The sequence below is a fragment of the Betta splendens genome, chromosome 8 (genome assembly GCF_900634795.4).
Source record: "Betta splendens chromosome 8, fBetSpl5.4, whole genome shotgun sequence".
Taxonomy (NCBI): domain Eukaryota; kingdom Metazoa; phylum Chordata; class Actinopteri; order Anabantiformes; family Osphronemidae; genus Betta; species Betta splendens.
Window position 1 is genome coordinate 15,013,158 of NC_040888.2, and position 22,455 is coordinate 15,035,612.

At 39.5% G+C, this 22,455-nt stretch overlaps 2 protein-coding genes across 11 annotated transcripts in view; both read right to left on the reverse strand.

Annotated features, from left to right (window-relative positions):
• The window catches only part of LOC114860635 (thyroid hormone receptor alpha), a 184,437-nt gene extending 181,203 nt beyond the window's left edge, over positions 1 to 3,234 (reverse strand). For 3 of the 9 annotated variants that reach the window (XR_008695289.1, XR_003786646.2, XM_029159377.2), the window contains exon 1: positions 2,702 to 2,990. Coding sequence is in view for 2 of the 9 variants with exons in the window: in XM_029159377.2 (XP_029015210.1) it covers positions 2,702 to 2,790 (89 nt within the window). In the remaining 7 variants the exon portion in view is untranslated. Of the gene's footprint in view, positions 1 to 2,537; positions 2,631 to 2,701 lie in introns of all 9 variants that reach the window. The other 6 variants (XM_055510678.1, XM_055510679.1, XM_055510682.1 and 3 more) reach the window with 5 other exon arrangements.
• Positions 3,235 to 4,938: 1,704 nt separating this feature from the next.
• nsfa (N-ethylmaleimide-sensitive factor a) overlaps positions 4,939 to 22,455 on the reverse strand; it is a 63,815-nt gene continuing 46,298 nt past the window's right edge. Inside the window, exons 2-20 of one of the 2 annotated variants that reach the window (XM_029159365.3) lie at positions 17,547 to 17,632; positions 16,175 to 16,274; positions 16,008 to 16,047; positions 15,323 to 15,489; positions 15,081 to 15,191; positions 14,141 to 14,216; positions 13,668 to 13,823; positions 13,230 to 13,429; positions 12,974 to 13,139; positions 12,179 to 12,253; positions 11,807 to 11,994; positions 11,281 to 11,376; positions 11,029 to 11,185; positions 10,791 to 10,924; positions 10,466 to 10,612; positions 9,204 to 9,338; positions 8,910 to 9,023; positions 8,488 to 8,543; positions 4,939 to 6,592 (exon numbers count right to left, since the gene is read on the reverse strand). In XM_029159365.3, coding sequence (XP_029015198.1) covers positions 6,571 to 6,592; positions 8,488 to 8,543; positions 8,910 to 9,023; positions 9,204 to 9,338; positions 10,466 to 10,612; positions 10,791 to 10,924; positions 11,029 to 11,185; positions 11,281 to 11,376; positions 11,807 to 11,994; positions 12,179 to 12,253; positions 12,974 to 13,139; positions 13,230 to 13,429; positions 13,668 to 13,823; positions 14,141 to 14,216; positions 15,081 to 15,191; positions 15,323 to 15,489; positions 16,008 to 16,047; positions 16,175 to 16,274; positions 17,547 to 17,632 — 2,226 coding nt within the window. In that variant the 3' untranslated portion in view covers positions 4,939 to 6,570. The other variant, XM_055510677.1, reaches the window with a different exon arrangement.

The window sequence follows — 22,455 nt, forward strand, 5'->3', positions numbered from 1 at the left end:
GCCCAAACACCTTTTCCCCACAATTCAGATTTCCAACAGGTGAAAACAGGCGACAGGACCATTACACCATCCAACCAGGGCACTGGCGATCGTTAAGGAGTTCAGGAGGAAGCATTGGGACTCAAAACAGTGGCGAGGCCCCTTCCAGGTCCTTCTGACGACCCACACGGCTGTGAATATCGCAGAAAGAGCGACTTGGATCAACTCCATCCAGGAAGGTCCCGGATCCGACAGACGACCCTCCATCTACACCACACGAGAAAACCACCACTGACGAAAAGAACTAAGAAGGACGACCCTCGCTGTGCTCACACACGCACTGAGGCGAGGCTGCGTTGACCGTTCAGCTAAAGGTGTGAGCCAAGCGCCGCCTGAAGCTGCGCCGGTGAATCACACTATCAGACCATATATCTACACACACGCTCCTGAGAAAACACACACACGAGCAGCCTTGAGTTGCCGACGCTGGACGACGTGTAGACTCTTCACATCACGGGAGTGACAGTGACTCAGACGACATTGGGAGGAAACCTGACGGTGATAACGAATCCCAAGTGTCTCTGTGATCAGCTGATCACAACCTGAAGAACTCCAACGAACTGGCAATACATCAACACACAGGTTGGAAACAATCTAACGCTACTGTTCAACAGGAAGAAGCAGATTGTTACAAGACATCAATTGTAACCTTGTTGCATTGGACATTTTATGTTACTCTGATTATTGCCTTTATCATATGATGTTTCCTTGTAACTTTACACACTATTTTTGAATGAGAAAATTTCACATAATTCACAACACTGAGTTTAAATATCCTAAAGTTGATTTGGTGTTTAATTTGCTCACAATCACTTATTCACTGCTACAATTAGTTTTTATCCTTCATCTACAGATGACAGAGGTTATGAGACAAAACGCATCATCATTCTGGTTAAATCCCTGAATCTCCTATTCGCTCTAGACGCAAATGTACAATTAAAGATCCGAAAGCATTAAATCTATCTTAAGAATATATGAAACAGAACCCCACCGGAAACCTATAGCTATCATACATTAATTGTCTTTATTACATTACAATTGAATGGCCATAGACACGTTAGCAGAGAAAAGAGGCGTTTGTGTTATGTTTGGAGAGGCATGTTGTACTTACATCCTGAATAACACTGATTCTAATGGTATTGTGGCGAAGGCGCTACACGGCCTTCAGAATCTCAGCTAACTCTGGTATAGATTCTTCCTCTTGGAATTGGCTAGACGAAATGTCTGGAAAATGGAAATCTGTTCTCATGTCCGCAGCTGTTTCCTTTATCATTGAGATGGCTGTGATTCTCTTGTTTGGTTTTTGCGTTATCCCGCTGGTTAAAGGTCTCATCATGCGTGCGACCTCAGCAACACTCGTATGAGATGACACAATGCACTATGTTCAAAAACCCCAACTCTAACTCACTTAATGACTTTGACGATGGTATGGGCTCATTTTCTTCACATGCCGATACAGAAGTTATTCTTGTATAACTACCCACCAAAAACAGCTCCCAACCTTTTGTCCCTTAGTTACTTGCATTTTATGTGAAGGTGTATTTTGAATCTTGATGAGTTAATACCCTTATTGTTTCATTTGCAAGGATCTTTTATTATTACAGAATGTGATGTTGACAATTTTTATTCCTTTATGGTTTGATTAATGTGTAATCAAAAGGGGGGAGTGTTATGGGAAAAATTGTCTCTTCCTTATTTTTATGTGTCTTCCTTATTTCTATGCATTTCTATGCAGTTATTATACGAGTTATGACTTATGTTCTGCAATTAATATCTTATGTTTTGTCTTACTGTATGCATTTGACATTTGACCTACATTGTTCAATGGTTGTCTCTGCCTGATAGACTCTCAACTCTAGCTCCCAAACCCAAGGTCGGGGAGTTGTGTCTCTGTCTGTTGAGACTTGGTGCTCCTTTCTCACAGATAGTTGGACGTCAGCGATGCAGGTGTGAGAAAGTAAAAATCTTCACACACACTGCGACAGGGAGGAGATGGTGCATGTAATTTGATTGGGTTAGAAAGACATTCCACCCTAGTCGGACAGAGAAGCTAAAAGGCAGAAGCAACTTGAGGATCGTGGGCTCTTTGCAACACACCTTCGTGGTGTGTGCAATGATCTCCCCAGCTGGTTTTTGGTTTGTTGATGTGCACGATCAACATCCATGCTTTTTATTTGCTTTCCCCATTATTTTTATTTTCTTTATTATTTCAATAAATTGCACAAAAGGACAACTCTCTCTCATCTACTTCTTTATGGAAAATTCCACCACAACTGCCCTCTGCTTAATTTAAATTAAAAATGTAAAGGCGTTACCATCCAGTAAAAAGCTGTAGACCTGGCGCTTTGAAATGACAAATCTAAACAATCGGAAATCGTTTCTTATTAAACTTCACACAGACAGTTTAGAATATTTTGCCTCAGACGTTATTACTACCTATGCGGGCCATACGGTTCCCGGTCGGCGGAGTGCAGGGTTGACGTGAGGACAGCTCTCACCTTGCACCGCCGCGTCCCCGGTGAAGCAGCCTTCTCCGGATTTAAATACGGTGTTAAACTCAGAACTCGGCCTCGGTGTCGTAACATAAACCCCTTGAGCAAGACCACAGGGATTAACACGTGAACAAAACGCGCAAGAGTGGGAGCGAGTGTCGACGGCTTACCTTGTCAGCAAGCGGAGCTTCCACTCTCCCGGTGGTGTCAGGTATGTGGGAACTGGAGCGACGCGTCTTCCCGGGACGGCCAAAGCCATTGCCACGCTTTGCAGGGCAACTAGACTTGTGTTTATTAGCTCTATGTGCTCGGCCCACTCCTCCTTAACTCCACTGCCTGTACACTACGGGTGAATGCGGGTCACAAGCAGAACAGCCGCCGGGGGCAACGTTGCCTCACCGCTCTCTGCAGCGTCCTCCACCGGCGGGAGAGGTGAACTGTCGCGAGAGTTACATAATCAACGAGAGCCAGCGAGTTTAAAGGCGAAGTTCATCCGTTTCGCATCAAAACAAATTGGAAGGTCTTTAACCCTCCGTAAATGTAAAGCAAATTTAACGTTTTGCATTCTACTGCTTTTTGATATTTTGTCTGGACTTTTGGACTAAATTTCAACAGCGTTACTACCACCTCCTGGAGATACATTACAAATTTTATACATAATCAAAATGGCTTATCTGTATTTAAAAAATCTAAAATAACACTGTATATGAACTGTTTATTTGATCGGTTTTAGTTTCCAGTGAACTGCCCTCTGCTTAATTTAAATTAAAAATGTAAAGGCGTTACCATCCAGTAAAAAGCTGTAGACTTGGCTCTTTGAAATGACAAATCTAAACAATCGGAAATTGTTTCTTTTTATTAAACTTCACACAGACACAGTTTAGAATATTTTGCCTCGGACGACATCCATTTCGCATCGAAACAAATTGAAAAGTATTTAACCCTCCGTAAACGTAAAGCAAATTTAACGTTTTGCATTCTACTGCTTTTTGATAATTTTGTCTTTTTTCATGCATATGGCATACAATTTGGTAAAGTTGTGTATTTTTCTTTTCTACCTCAGCTCATTCAAGCTCAAGTCAAAATTACACCATTTAGGCCCTTAACTGCATAAACTGAGCAAATTTTCAAACAAATCTGAAATCATTAATTATGAATTACTATCATAAAATTACATGCAGTTTCAGTCAAGCAATGCAACATGGGGGGTTAATTTCTTATTTGGCAAGATGAGATCAGCGTCGTGCAAGTGTGACCTCTGGTGTCATGTCCTCTGTCTGTCTCTTTTCTTTTCTTTGCGAATGACCACTCGGAGCTGCTCTGGATGTTGGTAACAGCAGGTTTATTCAGCAACTGTAGTTTCACAAGGGATTAAAAAGGTAAAATGGATCATGTGCTGTGGGCAATCTGCTCGTATGCGCTCCGTCTGTCGGGAAATCCTCTGCGCTTCTCAAGATTAACCATACATAGTTCACAACTGTCTATAATGTGATCATATAATGGACTATGTGTTTATGAAGAAGATAAAAAAAATAATTAAACAAAAATTATCCTAACCTTACAACAGTAAAGACTAATTAATACAAAATAAAACATACCTACAGTGTAGCTTACACTGGACTGTTACCCTTCTTATATTTTCATTACAATATGAAACACTTAACAACAAAATTACAGCTCCACTTACAGTATTCAATTTATTGACCTTATTAGAAAAATTTTTGGTTTTGACTGGTTAATTATAACTACAGTAGTTAAGACTATTTTACAGATTAGCGGTTATCCACAGGCACTTCCTCCAAAATCTTTTCAAAATAAAAGGTTAGTCAGCTTTTTGTCATCTTAATCTTTGTTATTGTTTTATTTTGGTAAACTTTGATCTTTTTTAACTTTTTATTTTGGTCTTGTTTTTTTTACTTTTTTGTCGTAGTCAACGTTTTGATGTTAGCAGCTTATCAGGGGGGCATTTATATATATATATATATACTTTTCCTAATAAAATGTAAAATGATGGATTGTAATTTCATTATTTCAGCTATGAGAACTGTTGGTGATAAGTTTTGACTGCAGCTGTTCATTCCCTAGGCTCACATTTGACATTTGACTATTTCATCCTTTCTCAGAACCACACTGGCTTGTTTATCTCCTGTTGTTTGCCTCTGATTAAGAAAAAAACGTAGAAGCACCCAGAAGCTACTATGGTTTTTTAGTTAACCTGTCAATGACACATCTGGATAACGAAAAACGCTCACTTGTCACACAAATTTCTCATGAAACAAAAGATGCTACTTTCTATGTTTTTAAAGAATCAACGTGATAATAATAGCAATTCTGAATTTTGACATTAACACAACTAAACACTGATCCATCTATGAATAAAAAAGGACCAAACAAGGAACTACAAGGGTCTTTTGAATGTATCTGTGCTTTTTATTGCAATAATACATTTTTATATTCATTAGTATTTACACAGACTCACAAATACACACACCCTTGCACTCACATCGAGGAGAGGACCTCCATTGACATAATGCCTTCCCTACCCCCTTATTATCACAACTAAAGGCAGACATCCAACCCTTGCTCTAATCGGAACCAAAACTTAATTCAAACCTCAGCCCTAAAACCACATCTTAACCCTCAAACAGGCCTTCAAAGACATGAGGACTGAACCAAAATGTCCTCACTTTTTCAAAATGCTTTGGTAGGAAAACAATTATTTTGGCCAGAATTTTGGTCAGACAATTTCTAAACGTAATTCAAAAGCTGGTCTAAACCCTCCAACAGCCATTTGAAGAATGTCGTGGTGGTACTGAATTAAATTTGTCTATACAAAGAAATAGTTGCACATGTACACAACCGTGCATACGTGCATCATCATCATCTGTGCTCAGACCAAAATAAAAATCTTAAGCAATAAGCAATGAAAATGTGTCATGAACCCATAAATGAATCACAACTGTCTACATTTGAATGCACACACACACACACACACACACACACACACACACACACACACACACACACACACACACACACACACACACACACAGTCACACTCAAAATCATCAACTGCTAGCACACACAGCATTCATTGTGGACACATGCAGCATTTAGTTCCCCTCAGACATGCACACATTTAGAAACAAGCTGAAGTTTACACAAAGGACATTTGTGATTAGGACTGTATGTGTCCTAAGTTTTTTTTGAGTCATGTTAAAAGTGCAGAATATATAATTCTTACATTTCTTTTTAACACTGGTGACTACAGTTGCTACACCTTACTGTACTGTTTGCAACACAGACAGGCCAACAATCCAAATTTTACTTTCACTATTACAGTACAGTAACCTGATAAAATCAATATCTCCGGAGGGAAGAAGAACACACTGATATTGTACTAAATAAAATTAAGACTCAGCATTTAATTTATAATTAATAATATACTGCATCTTGTCTATATATACTATATACAAAACATGAACATACTGTATATTTAAAGGGATTACATTTACACATGGAACAACTTCTGTTTTACACTCAATAAAAGCCTCTCACATTTTTAAAAGCTTCAGAATTATGTCACTCTTGGAAGTACCACTATTATTTGTGAGAATACATAAAGTGCACTAATACTTACTACCTTGAGCACGACAAGAGTTTTGCAACAAATACTACTAGCTAAAAACATACACAATATCTTTTTTACGCACAGTGCACAAAACAACACTTTTTTACAAATATCTATTATATTATATAACAGATTTGTAACAGTACGACTTTCAGTGGTTTGCTGTGATATTTCAATAGATGATTAGCAAGTTATCAAGTGACACGGTGACACTGCTTATAGAAACATGCTGAAATTAACTGGTCTTTTATGTTCTTGTGTTGAGCCAGGATTACATTTAAATACATAGACAGCTGAATCAGTGGGTGACTAGATGAGAGGAAGATCGTTCCTCTTCTCCTCTTTCTCATTTGGACCTGTGGATGGTTTGATGACACTGAGATGCCTGCATCATTTTCTTCAGCTTCTTTACTCATAAAAGCTGCGGTCACTGGTAAAACAAGGAGGAAAAAAAGAGTTGTCAGCATGTGATAGTTTGTTTGATAGTTGATATAACTTTCTCACAATGTGTCTGTGCACATTCTCAGCCATGGCGAACACAACTCTTTTTATTGGCAGCTAATCTTTGGTGGAGGTTTATGAAGACGTTTCATTGTGTCAATCCACCAATTTGATTAGAAATTACCATTTTTGGGATGTAAAAATGGTTACACCTGTCACACTAAAATCTTTTCTAAATATAATGATGATTTAATAATGATTGCAGTTGTTGCTTAAACTAGCTTGTCACACTCAGGAAATGATTTATGCCATGTCCATGATGCAGAGGAACAATGGTAGAGATGGAAAGGATCCAGTGTTAGTGATGAGAAACATTAACATAATCAGAACTGGTATATTTTCTAATGCTACACTCTGTCATAGCTCTGTATCTCTGGTCAACATTTTTTGCCGTTTTCTGTTTTATTTTCTACCATTTCCGTTTTTTGTTCTGTCATGTTTAGTTCCTACTTGTCATCCCTGTCATGTCCTTGCCTCAGCTGTTTCTTGTTTGTTGTTGTTGTCTGTTCTGTTCTCGTGTTTACATCAGCCAGCTTTTCTTACCGGTTCTGTTCTTGCCTGTCCTGATCTTGTTTTTGCCCAGTCCTTGTGGGTACTTCAGCCTGTGTATAGATTTGCCATTGACTGTCTAACCCTAAGTTCTGCCTACTATTTTTGGATCTGTCAGCATTAAAATGAATATTCATTCAAGTCCTGTCTCCTGCTGTGCATGTGGGTCCTACATCTCCTCGCACCCGCTCACACACACACACTGTAAAATCTGTGATGCTGCAAGGCTAACAATGAAACCCAAGGCAAAAAACTAAAATATGCTCAACACACAATAAATACAATAATTGTTTGAAAATTAAAAGCTGAATGAACCAACTTGACTCATTCATGTACAGTACTGTGAATTTAAAAAAGAGAGAGGGTCAAATGTCTTCATGACATTTATAATTGCATGTCAGGTCTTTATACTGTATATCATAAAATAAATTAAAATAATACCGTGTCTGTAGGACATAAAACAAACCTTCATAGGTTGATTTGCTATTAGCTAACTTTAGAGCAAGTATTGATGCACAACCAATATTACTACGTTTTAAAATATACTACACACTATAACGCTATAACACAACAACTAGTTATTTCCAAATACTAGAGCCATCAGAATCCCTGAAAAGGTAACACATCTAATAGCCACTTGAAGGCTCTAACCTCACGAGCCTTGGTTGTTCACCTTACCAGAGCACAGAGAGAGTGACCAACACCTTAAATTCGGATTTGATCGCCTTCATTCAACCTGGTAATTGCAAAATATAGCTGTTAATATAGCTTTATTGCAATAATACATCTTTATATTCATTAGTATTTACACAGACTCACAAAGACACACACCCTTGCACTTACATCGAGGTGAGGACCTCCATTGACATAATGCCTTCCCTACCCCCTTATCCTAACTATCACAACTAAAGGCAGACGTCTAACCGTTGCTCTAATCGGAACCAAAACTCAATTCTAACCTCAGTCCTAAAACCACATATTAACCTTTAAACAGGCCTTCAAAGACATGAGGACTGAACCAAAATGTCCTCACTTTGGTAGGAAAACAATTATTTTGGCCCCACACTTTGATGTCCTGTACATAACCACATATTCTATAGCTATATTTATTGCTATAATACTCAATGTAATGAAGCAATACCAGAGCCTCAGTGCTGTACTGTAATGTCAGGGGAAACAACTGAATGGTTCAAAGGATACAAGCTGATGAGTGACAATATTATAAACAGAACAAAGGGGATGTGATGCTGATGGGTGCAGAGCTGCTGTACTCACGCTCCCTCATTTCTGAGCAGAGACAGGAACTTGCTCACTCTATAATCTGGTTCCATCTAGAGTACAGGAAGGGTGATAGGCAGCAGGAGGAAAGGGAGAGAAAAAAAGAGATACTGCAGTTTTTGATGCTACTACTGATGGGCACTAAAGTCTTTATATAGATAATAAGTCTAAGAAGTCTAGAAATCTGTACAATGTACAAAAAGAACAGCAGGCTGGTTATATTTGGGTAGGACAGAGAGATTTTCTTGACTGACCTATCAAAACCTTCTAAAAACCAACTAATAACTAATAAATATATAAATACCCTTTATAGCTAATGATTAACTTGTCTTAGCAACCAGCTGCAAGTAATATTTCCACTTTTCATGTTGGTGTTTTTTTGAAAAACTTAAAATCTGAAAAATACACTAGTAGTGTACCTGCAGTGACATTTCAATGAGCACTAGAAGTTTTTTGATGCCGATCCACACCCGCTTTCCTTTGAGCTGATGCGCAATGCTGGCACGCTCTTTATCTGTGAAGCTCCCCAGCAACTGCAGACAGCAAAAATTTGTAAGGGGAGAGGATTTGAGTGCTACTTTTAAGACCTGCAGCAAAATGAAGATAGGCTTTTAATACTTCCTTTAATGAATATTGCTTCCCCCACATTCTTAAAACTAAAACTAAAAACTAAATATGTTTTAACATCTGCTTGTTTGCATATGTATTTCTACCTCTAAAGCATCAACCAGCTGCTCCCCAGTAGAGATGTTAGGAATGTGGATGGTGGTGCTGAAGGCATCCAACATCTCCATCTCCTGCAGCACATCTTTCCTGCTGGTGGTGCCAATGATGAGCAGCTTTCGACCCTATACAAATAGAAAACATTGCAGTCAGTGTATTCTTTACTCATCCATTTACAAGTTGTCACAACCTAGACCTATGTTTTGCCATTCCCTGTATTATTTTGGTATTTCCTGTTTTGTGCCTGCCGGTCTTAGTTCTGGGGTTTCTTATCTTGTGATGTGTCATTTCCTGTTTTACTTTGTAATACTGACCTTGTTCCTGCCTGTTAGTTTCCGTCTAGCTTAGCCTCGGTCATGTGATTCATTCCACCTGCATCTAGTCTGCAATCAGTTTCAGTATTTAAGCACAGTGTCTGCCATCACCCTTTGCCAGATTGTTTGACCACATTCCTGTATCAACTCTCCAGCATTCATTCCAGTAAGTCCTTCTGTGTACCAGCTCTGTTTCTTGATTGTGATTGTGACTGTGTCTTGCCTGCTCCCTGTCTGTGCTGTTTTGGACTATGCCGTTTTTGAACTAAGAATGTACAGTTGAAACCAGAAGGTTACATACACTACATAAAAACACACATGTGCTTTTTTCCTCACTGTCAGACGTGAAATTTTAGGTCAACTACAACTAACAAAATTATTTCTATTAATCTAGTAATTCTAATTAATACTAATTCTACTAATTGCTCTAAGTTAACCTATCAGAAGCCTCCACAGAGATGACCTCGTCATCTGGGATTTCCCTAATTGGCATAGTGATTTTAGTGTATGTAAACTTTTGACTGGGATAAAAGTAATAAAGAATTGTGTTTTAGTTCTAAGTTACATTGTTATTAAGTAATATTTTCATTTAATCTGAGACATGGTTGCTTTAAATACGTGAATATAAAACTCAAACAGCATATAAGATTTTTATTCCCTTATCAATAAATTCATTCAAATAATGTCCATCACAGGGCCACATATATACACAGACAATCATTCTCACATTCTACGGAAAGTTTTGACCCTCCAAACAACATAATTGCTTGTTGGACACAGGAATAACATACATAATACCAAACTCCACATAGAAGGGCAGGGCACCTGGGCTTTAAACCCAGTGCTACATACTACATCAGTTTATTGAATATTTTAAATTAAGGTATGTGGGACAGAAAAAAATCAGGAAAACTGAGCAAACAGAAATTGGCTCTGACCTTAGGTGGAGCTTTCTTCAGCAGCACCAGCAGAGCCTGAAGAACCAGGTTGGAGAAACGAGGACCGATGGGAACGTAGTCCAGGAGACGTTCTATGTCATCCACCACTACACAGCTGAGCTGGGATTTGTAAGCATCATCAAAGACCTGGATCGCAGTGAGAGGAGCAGTGAGTGTTGGGCAGAATAAACGTAGGAAGGCATTAATGAATGAAAAAAACACACAGGGGATTCAGGGATTGAGCAGTTAAACAGATGTGTCTTTGTGTTTCATCATTTGCTGATGTACAGTACTATTAAGGGTTAGAACACAGTGTGGCACATACCTTTTTGATTGCCTGGCACTTGGAGATCTCAGAGTTTCCAATCATCTTGTCTGGAGAACAGATCTTAATGAATGGGAACTGGGAGTCCTCTGCAATTTTAGCTGCTAAGGCTGTCTTTCCACTGTGGGGGGGGCCTGTGTGTGTTTGTGTGCACGGAGGGGAGAGATTAGGAAGTACAGTTGATTGTCTGCATGTGTAGCTGTTGACCAAGAGAAAAGCTGTGTTTCTCATCTCTTACCTTCCAACAACACTGCAACCAGCGGCGTGCGATCACTGTTCTTGGTCTGCTGCACGAGCAACTCTCCGTCATCCAGAACGTGGGTGACCGGGTCGCCCCATTTGATGATTCCATTCATTATGTAGCTGGAGTAATCCTCCTGGTTTGTACCAAATGCCTGGAAAACAAGCAAGGATGTGTTGGGAACCAGGTTCTGTCAGTTCATGCCAGTAGAGCATGAAATTGTGCTCTGCAAAGAACAACTACTCATACAGGTTTTATGTCATTGTTGAGGGATCCCATGAAGTCGTCTCTGGTGACCTGCAGCTTCTCCGCCCTCTCCATGTCCACCTCAACTGTAGATGTAGCCTACAAATACAGTTACACACACAACTGTATCAAATTGACACTGTAACTGCCTCATTCTGTTTTCAAGGCTGAACCCTGTGTGACCTGAACACTGTATGTGTTCAATGTGTTGTATTTACTTCTTTATGTAAGATGAAATATATTAGGAAGAGAGGTCTGTAAGGATGTCCCTTTTATCTCGCAGCTTTTAATCGCACATCACAGCGCTTTCTGATTTCGCTTGTTTAATCTATCATCAACTACTGTAGGTTTAGGAGTTGCAGTATGTAAACTGGTTGTAACTGAATCAATCAAACAAGCTGCTGAAATAATTCAAAGGCTAAAAGATTTCCTTAAAGGCAGAAAATGTTTAATTGGACACATTAAAAGTTGCAGACCACATTTGAAAGGCCCTGGTACAATCTTTGCGTGCTTCCAACTGTGGGCTGACCTTGATGTGTCGATTCATGGCAGTGGACTGAGCCGCCCTGACCAGACCCTCCAGCTCTGCACCACTGTAGTTCTTGGTCTCAGCTGCCAGCTCCTTGACGTCCACGTCACCAGCAAGAAGGTTGAAGCTTCGCATCTTGCTGGTGTGGATGTTGAGGATCTGAACACGGCCCTTCTCATCAGGCAGACCTGGAGGTCAGGGAAAGAATCAATTATTAAGCACGAATGGAGGACATGTGCAGAAGCATGGGAGAAAAAAAGTGTAGGTGTGAAAGGGCCAAAGGAGGAGTTGTTATAAAATTTAGATAGCTTGTTCTGTAGCAGCAGGTGCAATGTTACTTGTGAGGAATAGACAAGAGAAAGAAACACTCACCAATTTCCATTTTCACCTCAAACCTGCCAGGCCTCATGAGGGCATCATCTATTAGATCAGGCCTGTTGGTCATACCTACAGAGAAACAGGAAAAACTGGCTAAACTGACATCCATCCTGGACCAGGACTCTCATCCACTGGAGGACTCACTGTCTGCTCTGGTGTAGGAGGAGCTTTAGTAACAGACTAATCCACCCTTGCTGTGTGAGGGAGAGATATTGCGATCTTTCCTACCTGCTGACTATACAATCAGAACTGCTAACTACCTCCCACTACATTAACTCACCCACTTCATCAGTGGTTACGTAGTAATCTCCTCTGTACAATGTTTGTGCAAACTCGGTGCAGTATTATATAACTATTCTATATTTACACAATGTGCAACATTTGTGCAGACTGTGCAATAACCCTTCCAATTACCTCATACTCACTCTATCGCTGTACTGTACTGTACTGCATTGTACTGTGCCAACACAAACTATCTTTATCTGTCTTTTATTCTGTCTCTGCATTTTCTGCTCTATACTTTGCTGTTGTGTGAAGCAATTTCCCCACTGTGGGACTATTAAAGGTTTTCTTATCTTATCTTATCTTATCTTATCTTATCTTATCTTATCTTATCTTATCTTATCTTATCTTATCTTATCTTATCTTATCTTATCTTATCTTATCTTATCTTATCTTATCTTATCTTATAGACTCTTATAGACTGATTCTAAACGTGTGTCTAAATTCTAAATAATGTGTCATAATGCTGTGAGGTGCATAATAACGAGGTGAAGCAGTATTATTTACCTATGACCAGGATGTTGTTGAGTTGCTCCACGCCATCAATCTTAGACAGTAGCTGGTTGACCACAGTGTCGTGGACGCCCGTGCTGCTGGCGCCAGTGCCTCTCTGCTTGCAGATGGCATCCAGCTCATCAAAGATGATGATATGGAGGCCACTGTTGGCTCCCAGCTAAAAAACAGGTTGGCTCTCTATTTTTTAATCACATTCTTTGGAATTGCAAACATACAGTATGCCAAAGTAACCATGGGTATGACTCACCCTCTTCTGCTCCTCTTCAGCTTCAGCAAACAGTTTGCGGATGTTGGCCTCAGACTCTCCCACATACTTGTTGAGGATCTCGGGGCCATTGACCACCTTTGGCTCACGGGCATTCAGCATCTTGCCAATCTGCCTGGCCATGAGTGTTTTACCGCAGCCTGGAGGTCCAAACAGCAAAATTCCCTTTACGTGCTTACACCCTGAAAAAATGGAAAACATGAAAAAAGACAAAAACACAGAGGCAGAAGACTCCAGTAAATAAAATGCATCATCATACTGTAATTGTCTATGTGTTTAACTGAGTGACTGAAAAACCCTAACCCCTAACCCTTACCCTAACGCTGTTTTGTGCGGGAAATAAGGTACATACTGCACAAAATTACTGGCAAGGTAAAATAATTTAAGCTATTTGCTTGTAAAGAATGAACGTTGACTCACCCATTTGCTCCACAATGTCTGGAGGAAACACTCGAGATGCAAAAGCTCTGCGGAATATGTCAGAGAATTCTTTGTCCAGTCCTCCAATTCCCATCTTCTCAAAGTTCCAGTCTGGGTTGATAATTGTCTGCCGAGCCTCCTTTGTCTTTGCCTTACCTGTTATGTTACAGCAGAGGTAAATCGCAAAAACACTTTTGAAAAGTGCTAACATACTATAGAAACACAGAGTGAAAGAGTTGTATAATATTTTTTGAAGAAATTTGTTCAGCAAAAATAAGCTTAAAAAAAAAAAACTTAAAATGTCATTACTGGACATTTGCTTAGTAGACGAAGACAAGTTTACTGTGTTCTTAGTTCTATCTAGTGGACAAAACAAGTAAGTGTTTCTAAAAAAGCTTAGACACAAACTTTAAGTTTGGACAGCGTTGGAAAAAATATCAGCTCAGTGAAGAAGGGACAAAGGACAAACATACCAACAAGCGTAAGGGAAGAATTCTCTGCCTTCTCAAAAATCACTTGACTGTTTCCGACCATTAGTCCGATGTCAATCTGCCAGAGAGAAGAGCCACAATCTGTTTTTCATCTATTTAAAAAAAAACAGTATATTTATTCTATATTCATTGGCATCATTCAAATTTCCATACTTAATCTTCTCGGTTTTTGGTCTAATGTCACATCACTGCAGTGGATCCTGACCATACCATCAAGTAGTGATATTGTTTAGGCCACTACATAATTAACTGATGCTTAGGAAGCATCCTTCCAATGTGCTTACCTGAACATAGCACAGGACTGATAAATTGCAAAACACTGTGTTTAACTAAATATCAGAATGGATCTTTTCTTATTATGAGCGACTTGACTACTCCAAATTATATCAAGACAGTTTCAACCCTTAAAAGCAAATACATTTCATACTGACTTTTTATTAGCCCCTTCTCGTTCTTTGGAAATCAAGCCTGAACACACTGAGAGATTGAAATGAAAGCTGTTCTTCAATCCACCAGAGCTCAAATGGTTTAAACGGTCGGAAAGAGGAGAGTCTAATCTTTTGGGTGATATGCAGCATATGCTGGTGTAAACACAAGCATCACATCGAACGGCCTGCCCTTGGAACTGCATGGGGGTTTTAATTAAATTATGAAGAGGTGTAATGTCCTTGTATGGAACATTCAATAAAACCCCAACAGGTGACATAATTAATCACAAAATCATCAGAATTACACAGGTCATTCAGGAACAAACCTGGTTTTACTAGATTACTGTAGGATTTTTATTTTTACTTCATCATCACACCAGGACTTTTAAAGACAACAAGCGAAGGGAACTTGAAAGAGGCTGTTTAGGGGTGACACTATGTGAAGCTGTATTTATCATGTGATGACAAATCTCAATGTTCAATCAACCAGTTACCTTCTGCTGTTTCTTTCCAGTGGCTGGTTCCCCTTTGAGGATGCTGGCGTCCATAGCTTCGATGTCTTTTACCATTAGGCCAAAGAGCTTATCACAGAAGCTAAACACTAGCTGAGAAATGACAGACAGAGAGAGAAAGTGAGACATAGGAATAAACAACCTACTACAGTGCAATATCAACAAGCAAGAGAACAAAATAAATTTTCTGTACATTATGTGCATTGTAGTGTATGTGTCCAAACCTGCTGGGTGACAGAGAAAGACTGGTTGTTGAACTGTTGGATAAACTCAGCAGCCATCTTGTCCGAGTCATAGGGAGACGAATCAGTGCTCTTCTTTTGCAGGAAGTCAATTTCTATTGTCATTGCACCGATGCACTGCTTAGACTTGTCAAAGTTGTAGTTGGATACTGAGGAAACAGACAAAGATTCCACCTTTCCCCAACACTAAATTTGACTAGACAATGATAGGACCAGAACCATTTATAATGGTGTATCAAATCTGCTTATTAACAGAATAATGTGATTTTTAAATTCAATAAACCCATATTATTTACATTAGAAAAAAACCTACAAACTTTTGTTAAACTTTCTTCTTCTTCTTAAAAACAAAAAGAACCTAAAATAGGTCAAATTGATGGCTGTGACAGCCTTAACATAATGTAAGGCTGGATGTGATGCTAACGAGGAAGGGCCTGAAGAACATTTGGTGACAAATGAGATTAATCTGTCCAAAGCGTCATCAAATTGTAAAACAATTTCAGGACCTCAATGAAAGCATGAGCAAGAGCATTGTTCAAATTAAACTAAGCTGTGTAAGTTATTCACACATAATAAAAAACAGGTAAATAATCAGTGATCATCTTTTCATTTGTTAAAGTTTATTAGTTATTCAATAATGAGAAAACTACAGTTTTGTATGTTGTACCTTCTACCTCCTGCCCAATGGAGAGACCCGCCCACTTCCTCTATGGAGTAAATGGAAAGAAAAATATGAGACTGCATTAGACTGTGTGTGTGTGTGTGTGTGTGTGTGTGTGTGTGTGTGTGTGTGTGTGTGTGTGTGTGTGTGTGTGTGTGTGTGTGTACCTGTACCTGTGGCAGACTAAACGCAATAGTTCCAGGTACAACAGTGTGGTGGGTCTTTACTGTAAACACACACTTGTGGTTGGGCGTTGTCTTCACAGTCACGTGTCTGCAGGGATACAGACAGTTGGTTTTATCATCTAATTGTCTCAGTGATCAGAAGACCACATAGAAACTTTCAATGGAACTCAGCTCAACACTATTTTTGCAACCATACTTAATAGCTTAAACAGCTATTTTTATTATGATTGCGGTAATGAAGCTATTTCAATCTGTCTGGATGATAGGTGCAGAGGATCTGCTGAGGCTGTGGTCTGAATCAAACAGAGAAGTTGGACAATGTTAGACATTTAGAATCACAGTGATGAATGATATCATGCCTCCCACCCATTCTTTGCAGCAGTGTTTCAAGGCAGTGCAGCATAGTTTAATTGCAATATTTTACAGAATCATTTCTGAAGAACTGTGTAATAAGTTAAGTTAAGCTACTGGATTATTCACTTCGTTTACTAATTATTTTCTAATTTCTAGTTTTCATTTCGAGGTATTACTAAGGTAATACTGACTTTGAATGGTTGTCTGTTTGTATGTGTGACCCTGTCATAGTCCAGGGTGTACCACACACTGGGGCTGGGTCCAGCACCCCTGCACCAATGCATGAGGGGTTCAGATTGTATATAGATGGATATTTACTAGGAGTTGTTGCCTTGATGGTACACCTGTAAAGCATTCTCCATTAATTAGATTTTTTTTGCAATAATCAACACTGACGTCAAACTAACACCTCTGTTTTGTACTGTGCCTGCGTGGCCTTCATGTGTCACTGTTAAGAACATCCTACTGCAGGACCAGCTTTCTACCACTGAATGTTCAGGATACTGTAAGGCTGTGGTTGCCATGGTAGCAAAAAGTTAGTAAGATAAACTGAGTTCACAGGTTTAAACACTATGAGACGCACCAGGTCTATCGATGTGTATAAGGTATACAGGTATCTTACACCAAGATACTGTAAGTACAGTTTTGGATTTTAACTCACTGTCTCCTTATTATTCACGGATCTGGAACCAGATTAGAAAAAGGTTTACATTGATTGTTAGAAACAGTTTTAAGGACTTGAGAACATTTGTTTCTAGACTGAGAACTAATAGATTTTGTATCTGTACGAAAAGCTTTGATAAAACCATATCAAGTACTGAATCATCCATATCATATCAAATCCCAGCACTTTTAATTGTTTCATCACATACTGATCACACAATGATTGTGTGACCTTCTTTACTAATGATGTTCGCTTCAAGGCTGGAGGATCGATTAATCTTTGCATAGATGAAAAAAATGCTTGTAGAGAAATGGCGAACAGGCGAAAAAACAGACTACTCACTGTCCTGACTGCAGATCCTTCTCGCTCACCACGGCACAATTAGTCAGTGACAGCTCATCTGTTGGGCATCGGGCTGCTTGCATGGTCTGGATGGAATAGAAAAACAGAGAGGGGGAGGGGAGAAAAAATATAGGTTTATGAGACCCTGAACAGTTTGCTGTGTTTATGTTTTGAGCGTTAATCATTGAAAAAATTCTAAATTTCAGCCACAATTTGAAGCACTCGATTTACAGCAACCTGTACTACTCTACAGTAAATTTATTATTATTATTTATTATTTATTATTAGTTATTTCCATAATATTTGGCCAATAAATTATATAATTTCTTAAATAAATAAATGGTGACACAGCAATGCTTTTATGCTTTTTTGCTCACTGTACATGTTTTCTAAAATCAAGACATGCTAAAAGAGAGTACCATAGCATCATACTCCAGCAACACCCACCAGAATCTTTTCACATCTGTGAATTCTTCTTTTACAGTAAACCAAAGTCTAAACCACTTGCAACAAGTGACTCTGACACCGAAATACCAGCTGTGTTTGTTCTTGGCTATCATCCTCCTATATTCTTTGGGTTAGTGAATTTTCAGAATCTCTTTCTGATTCAGTTCTTAGCTCTTCAGTTCTGTCTGCTTTGTTTCTTAGCACATAAAGTCATTGTAGCTTGTGACTGTAACATACACTGGCATTAAATGTTAACAATAAATGTACTTTTACACTGCAAAAAAAACAAAAAACAGTTTAATCAGTGTGCAAACTCTTCACCTACTCTTTCATATGTAGAATGCTTTTCCTACTCATTAAACGTCCTGCTAATTTTCACTGTTATCTAAGTGTTTTCTCTGCTAGCGTAGCTCCTAGCTTACTTTCCTACTATGGCTTCCCTCTTTTCCTCTCCCTCTAGCTCTGTTCGGTGCTCGGTGTGTCTTATGTTTAGCTTATCCTCTGCCTCCTTTAGTGATGGTAATGGTATCTGTAATAGGTGTACGCTAGTTGCAGGGTTGGAGTCAAGGTTGTTAAACTTAGAGTCTCGGCTTTGCACTTTAGAAAACAGGCCAGCTAGCCAGGTCCCTTTAGCCGGTGCGGAGCCTCCTAGCTTAGCTGCTACCAGTCCCCCGGCAGGTCCCAGGCAGCTGGGCAACGACTGGGTCACGGCTCGTAAGAAACGTAGCTTTAGGCAGGCGCCCATGGTTCACCACCAACCGCTTCACGTTTCAAACAGATTTTCCCCACTCAGCGACACACCCGCTGAGAAACCCACTCTGATCATTGGTGACTCCATAGTCCGAAACGGGAAGTTAGAGAATCCAGCGGTCATACAGTCGTAGCACTTCAAAGCGACCACCTTTTTTACCCCAGTACGTGCGCGTCGCCAGCGCGCCACGGATGCGTCCCCGACTAAGGATTTTTAATCCTGCAGCAAGCTGAAAAAAATCAGGGTGCTAGTCTCGTTGTAACCACCAGGTGGTGCAAAGATGTGAGGTCCAACTGTTCACTTCTATCTGTGTCTGCACATTAAGCACAAAAAACGATGTCATGGTATTGTATCATTAAATGTATAGTAGTTCATTTTATATTATATTTAATTTTTTTTTATAAATTTATTATTATAAATAGTATAGACTATTATGCGTCTTTGCTCGCTAGTGTGGGCTAGTGTTTGTTGTCAATTGCCGAAGCTGCTGATGTTTTTACACAGTTTTCAGGCCAGCCGAGAGACAAAGTCCCTCCTCCAGCCAATCCAATAGAATAATATAAGTATAATAACATAAAATAGGAATCTATATTTATTCATCAATCTGTGTTTAAATGTATTTTATATGCATATTTGTACTCGTCTTCTGGTTTGTTGATCATGAGGAAAAAATACAAAACAAACTGGATTTGTTTCGTTTCGTCCTCTCTTTATATGAGCGACAAACGGAATTCAAGTGTTGTTGTTTTTTCGACACAAGGCACGGAGTTGGATTTAAAGCTGATTTTTCGTTTTGAGAAAAAAACAGAGAACGAAAAACTAAGTCGTTCTCTCGTTATAGCAGCGTTTAAGTTTAACCAAACTCTTAAAATTTACTCCGATCGCAATGACCTATAGTTTGCTCTGACTCTGAATGAAAAGCCCGAATGACAGATGATGTGTCCAGGTAGAGCTTAACCAGAAATGTATGCATGTGATAATGCAGGCAACGAGAGAATCGGGGAAGTGGCGTCACCGTCTGAAGCAGACAGTGATGTGACGTTCCAACGATGGTGCTGAGGAGCAACTTATTCATAGGCAGATGACTTGGATCAAGTTGTCAATGCTCGCTAGTGTTTGTGGTCAAATGCTGATCTCGCTGCTGTCTTTATACAGTATGTCCTCGTGTGTAAGTACTGTGTCGGGTCTGGGTGCGTTCTACGTTTGATTTCCCCCTCTAGAATAAATCAAGCTGTTTTCTAGGTAAATTGTCCAGAAAATAAAATACAAAGAACATCCGCTTCCTTATTTTTCTTGATATAAGCGAAAAACGGAATTTAATCACAGCACCGTGTTAAAACCAAATAAACGAGCTGAAAACAGTGTTTTCAAAACTAGACCTGGAATTAGATTTAAAGCCGTTTTCCGTTTTCTCGTTTTGTGGAAAAAAGATTTTATTCTGGGGGACAAATCAAACAGTTGGAACATACACAGACGGTTTTCCGTTTCTCGATTAAAAAGAAACAAACGGCATTTATTCAAAGCAGCGTGTTAAAAACGAAAAAACGAGCTGAAAAGATTTAAAGCCGCTTTCCGTTTTCTCATTTGGTTTCAACGATTTGGTGCAATTAAACAGTTAAAACACTAAGACATAGGCAATGTGCCCTTTAAACGGAAGCTGCATTATTATACTTTACCGTAATGACATTTACCACAATATCTGCAGAAAAACAATGTTTTATTACACAGGCAACACAGTGGATTTGGAACTCGCTCCGCGCAAGTTACGGCGTCTGATGTTGATTCAGTTGCAAAGCAAACTTCAAAACCCACCCCCTACTACGTATTGGCACAGAGACATTAACATATTGTCTCCACAGGTCTGTCAGACTACCACTGCTAAGTTGTAAAGAATATCATATAATAAAAATAAATAAATTGTTTCTCTGCCTGCTACAGCCTTGGCTGCGTTGGGTTGTTAGTGTTCCTTTCACCTGTACCATATAAAATGTGTTCCTACGAAGTTGATCAGCTTTCAGAATCAGAATCGTTTTTATTCCCCAGGTTTGAACAGGGCAAACATTATTTTTATTTACAAAAAAAATTAAAACGTTCACATGTGATTTGCCCGCTTTGATGTAGACAAAACTCTTGAAAGCATTTTACTTTACATTCCGTTTATTTCGTTATTCCCACTTTCATATGTGTCTGATAAATAAAAGTGGGCGGGGCTATCAGTCCCGTAGCAAAGGTAAGCGCTGACTGTGGGGGCTGGGCGCATCAACATACAGGTCAAAGACCTGTGTTTCCCTCCTTCAGCCTGTTGTAATTGCAAATGCTGCACTGAGCTCTCTTTTACTTTGATAAGTTTTGTGTCTACATGAAATCGGGCAGAACAACGTCCATGCGTTTGTCACCGCTGAAAGCGGCTGGTAAACCTCTTGGGAACATGGCTGTAGCTCTGCAATGACTTTATGTGGTACAGGTGAAAGGGAAAATAACGAAAGAAACGGAAATATAAAACGGAAACGCTTTCAAGCGTTTTCTGTTTATATTTTTAATGCACATTTATTAAAACTGTACTGTCGTTTTTTCGTAATTTTTGGTGACTTTACAGTGCAAACCGTATGGGATTTTTTAAACAAATAAAAATAATGTTTGCCCTGTTCAAACCTGGGGAATAAAAACGATTCTGATTCTGAAAGCGGCTGATCAACTTTGTAGGAACACATTTCATGTGGTACAGCTGAAAGGGACACTAACAACCCAACGCAGCCGAGGCTGTAGCAGCAGAGAAACGCAGATCTTTGTCCTGCGTGTTGATGTGTGTTTCCCCTTCCCCCAGTGTCCCCGCTCTGGGACGTGGATGGCCACGCCCACTTTCATTCAACAGACGGACATGAAAGAGGGAATAACGAAAGAAACAGCTGGTTAACTTTGTAGGAACATGGCTGTAGCTCTGCAATGACTTATTATGTGGTACAGGTGAAATGAGTAATAACGAAATAAACGCTTTCAAGCGTTTTCTGTTCACCCAAACTTGATGTATGTACTGTCATCTTTTCAGAAAATTTTTAGCATTTGCATGTTGTTGTAAATGAATAACGAAATTAACAAAATCTACGTTTAAAAAAACTGTGAAGAGTTCCGTGTCTACATGAAAGCGGGCAGAACAACGTCCGTCTATGACTCACTGCCGAAAGCGGCTGGTGAACCTCTTGGGAACATGGCTGTAGCTCTGCTAAATAATACAGGCAGCCAGCCCTATTAATCATTTGTTATTTTCTTGTATGCCAAAATATAAAAATGTTCAGTAATTACAACTTCTGCTTCCACCGGGATACGAACCCGGGGTAAAAAATTGACACATCAAGGCTGTTGACAATAAACAAACCATCACACCACGGAGGCGTTGTGACGTGGCTCTACATGGGCCTATATAACATAAGTATAAGACAGCCTCATAAAGGCCAGTGTGGGGGCTGATCGCCACCTATAGGCCAAATAGAAGCAACACAGCTCCACTGCGCTAAAAACCTGGTGATACCGCGCTGAAAATGCAAACAGATTGCCGTAAAGGCTGACACATTGAAGTGCTACGACTGTAGTTAAGTGTTTGCCTGGGGCCAGAGCGGGCGACATTGAGTCTTATCTTAAAGCTCCTGTCTAAGGATAAGCGTAAGTACGCTAAGATCGTAATACACGCAGGAGCTAATGACGCCCGGTTACGCC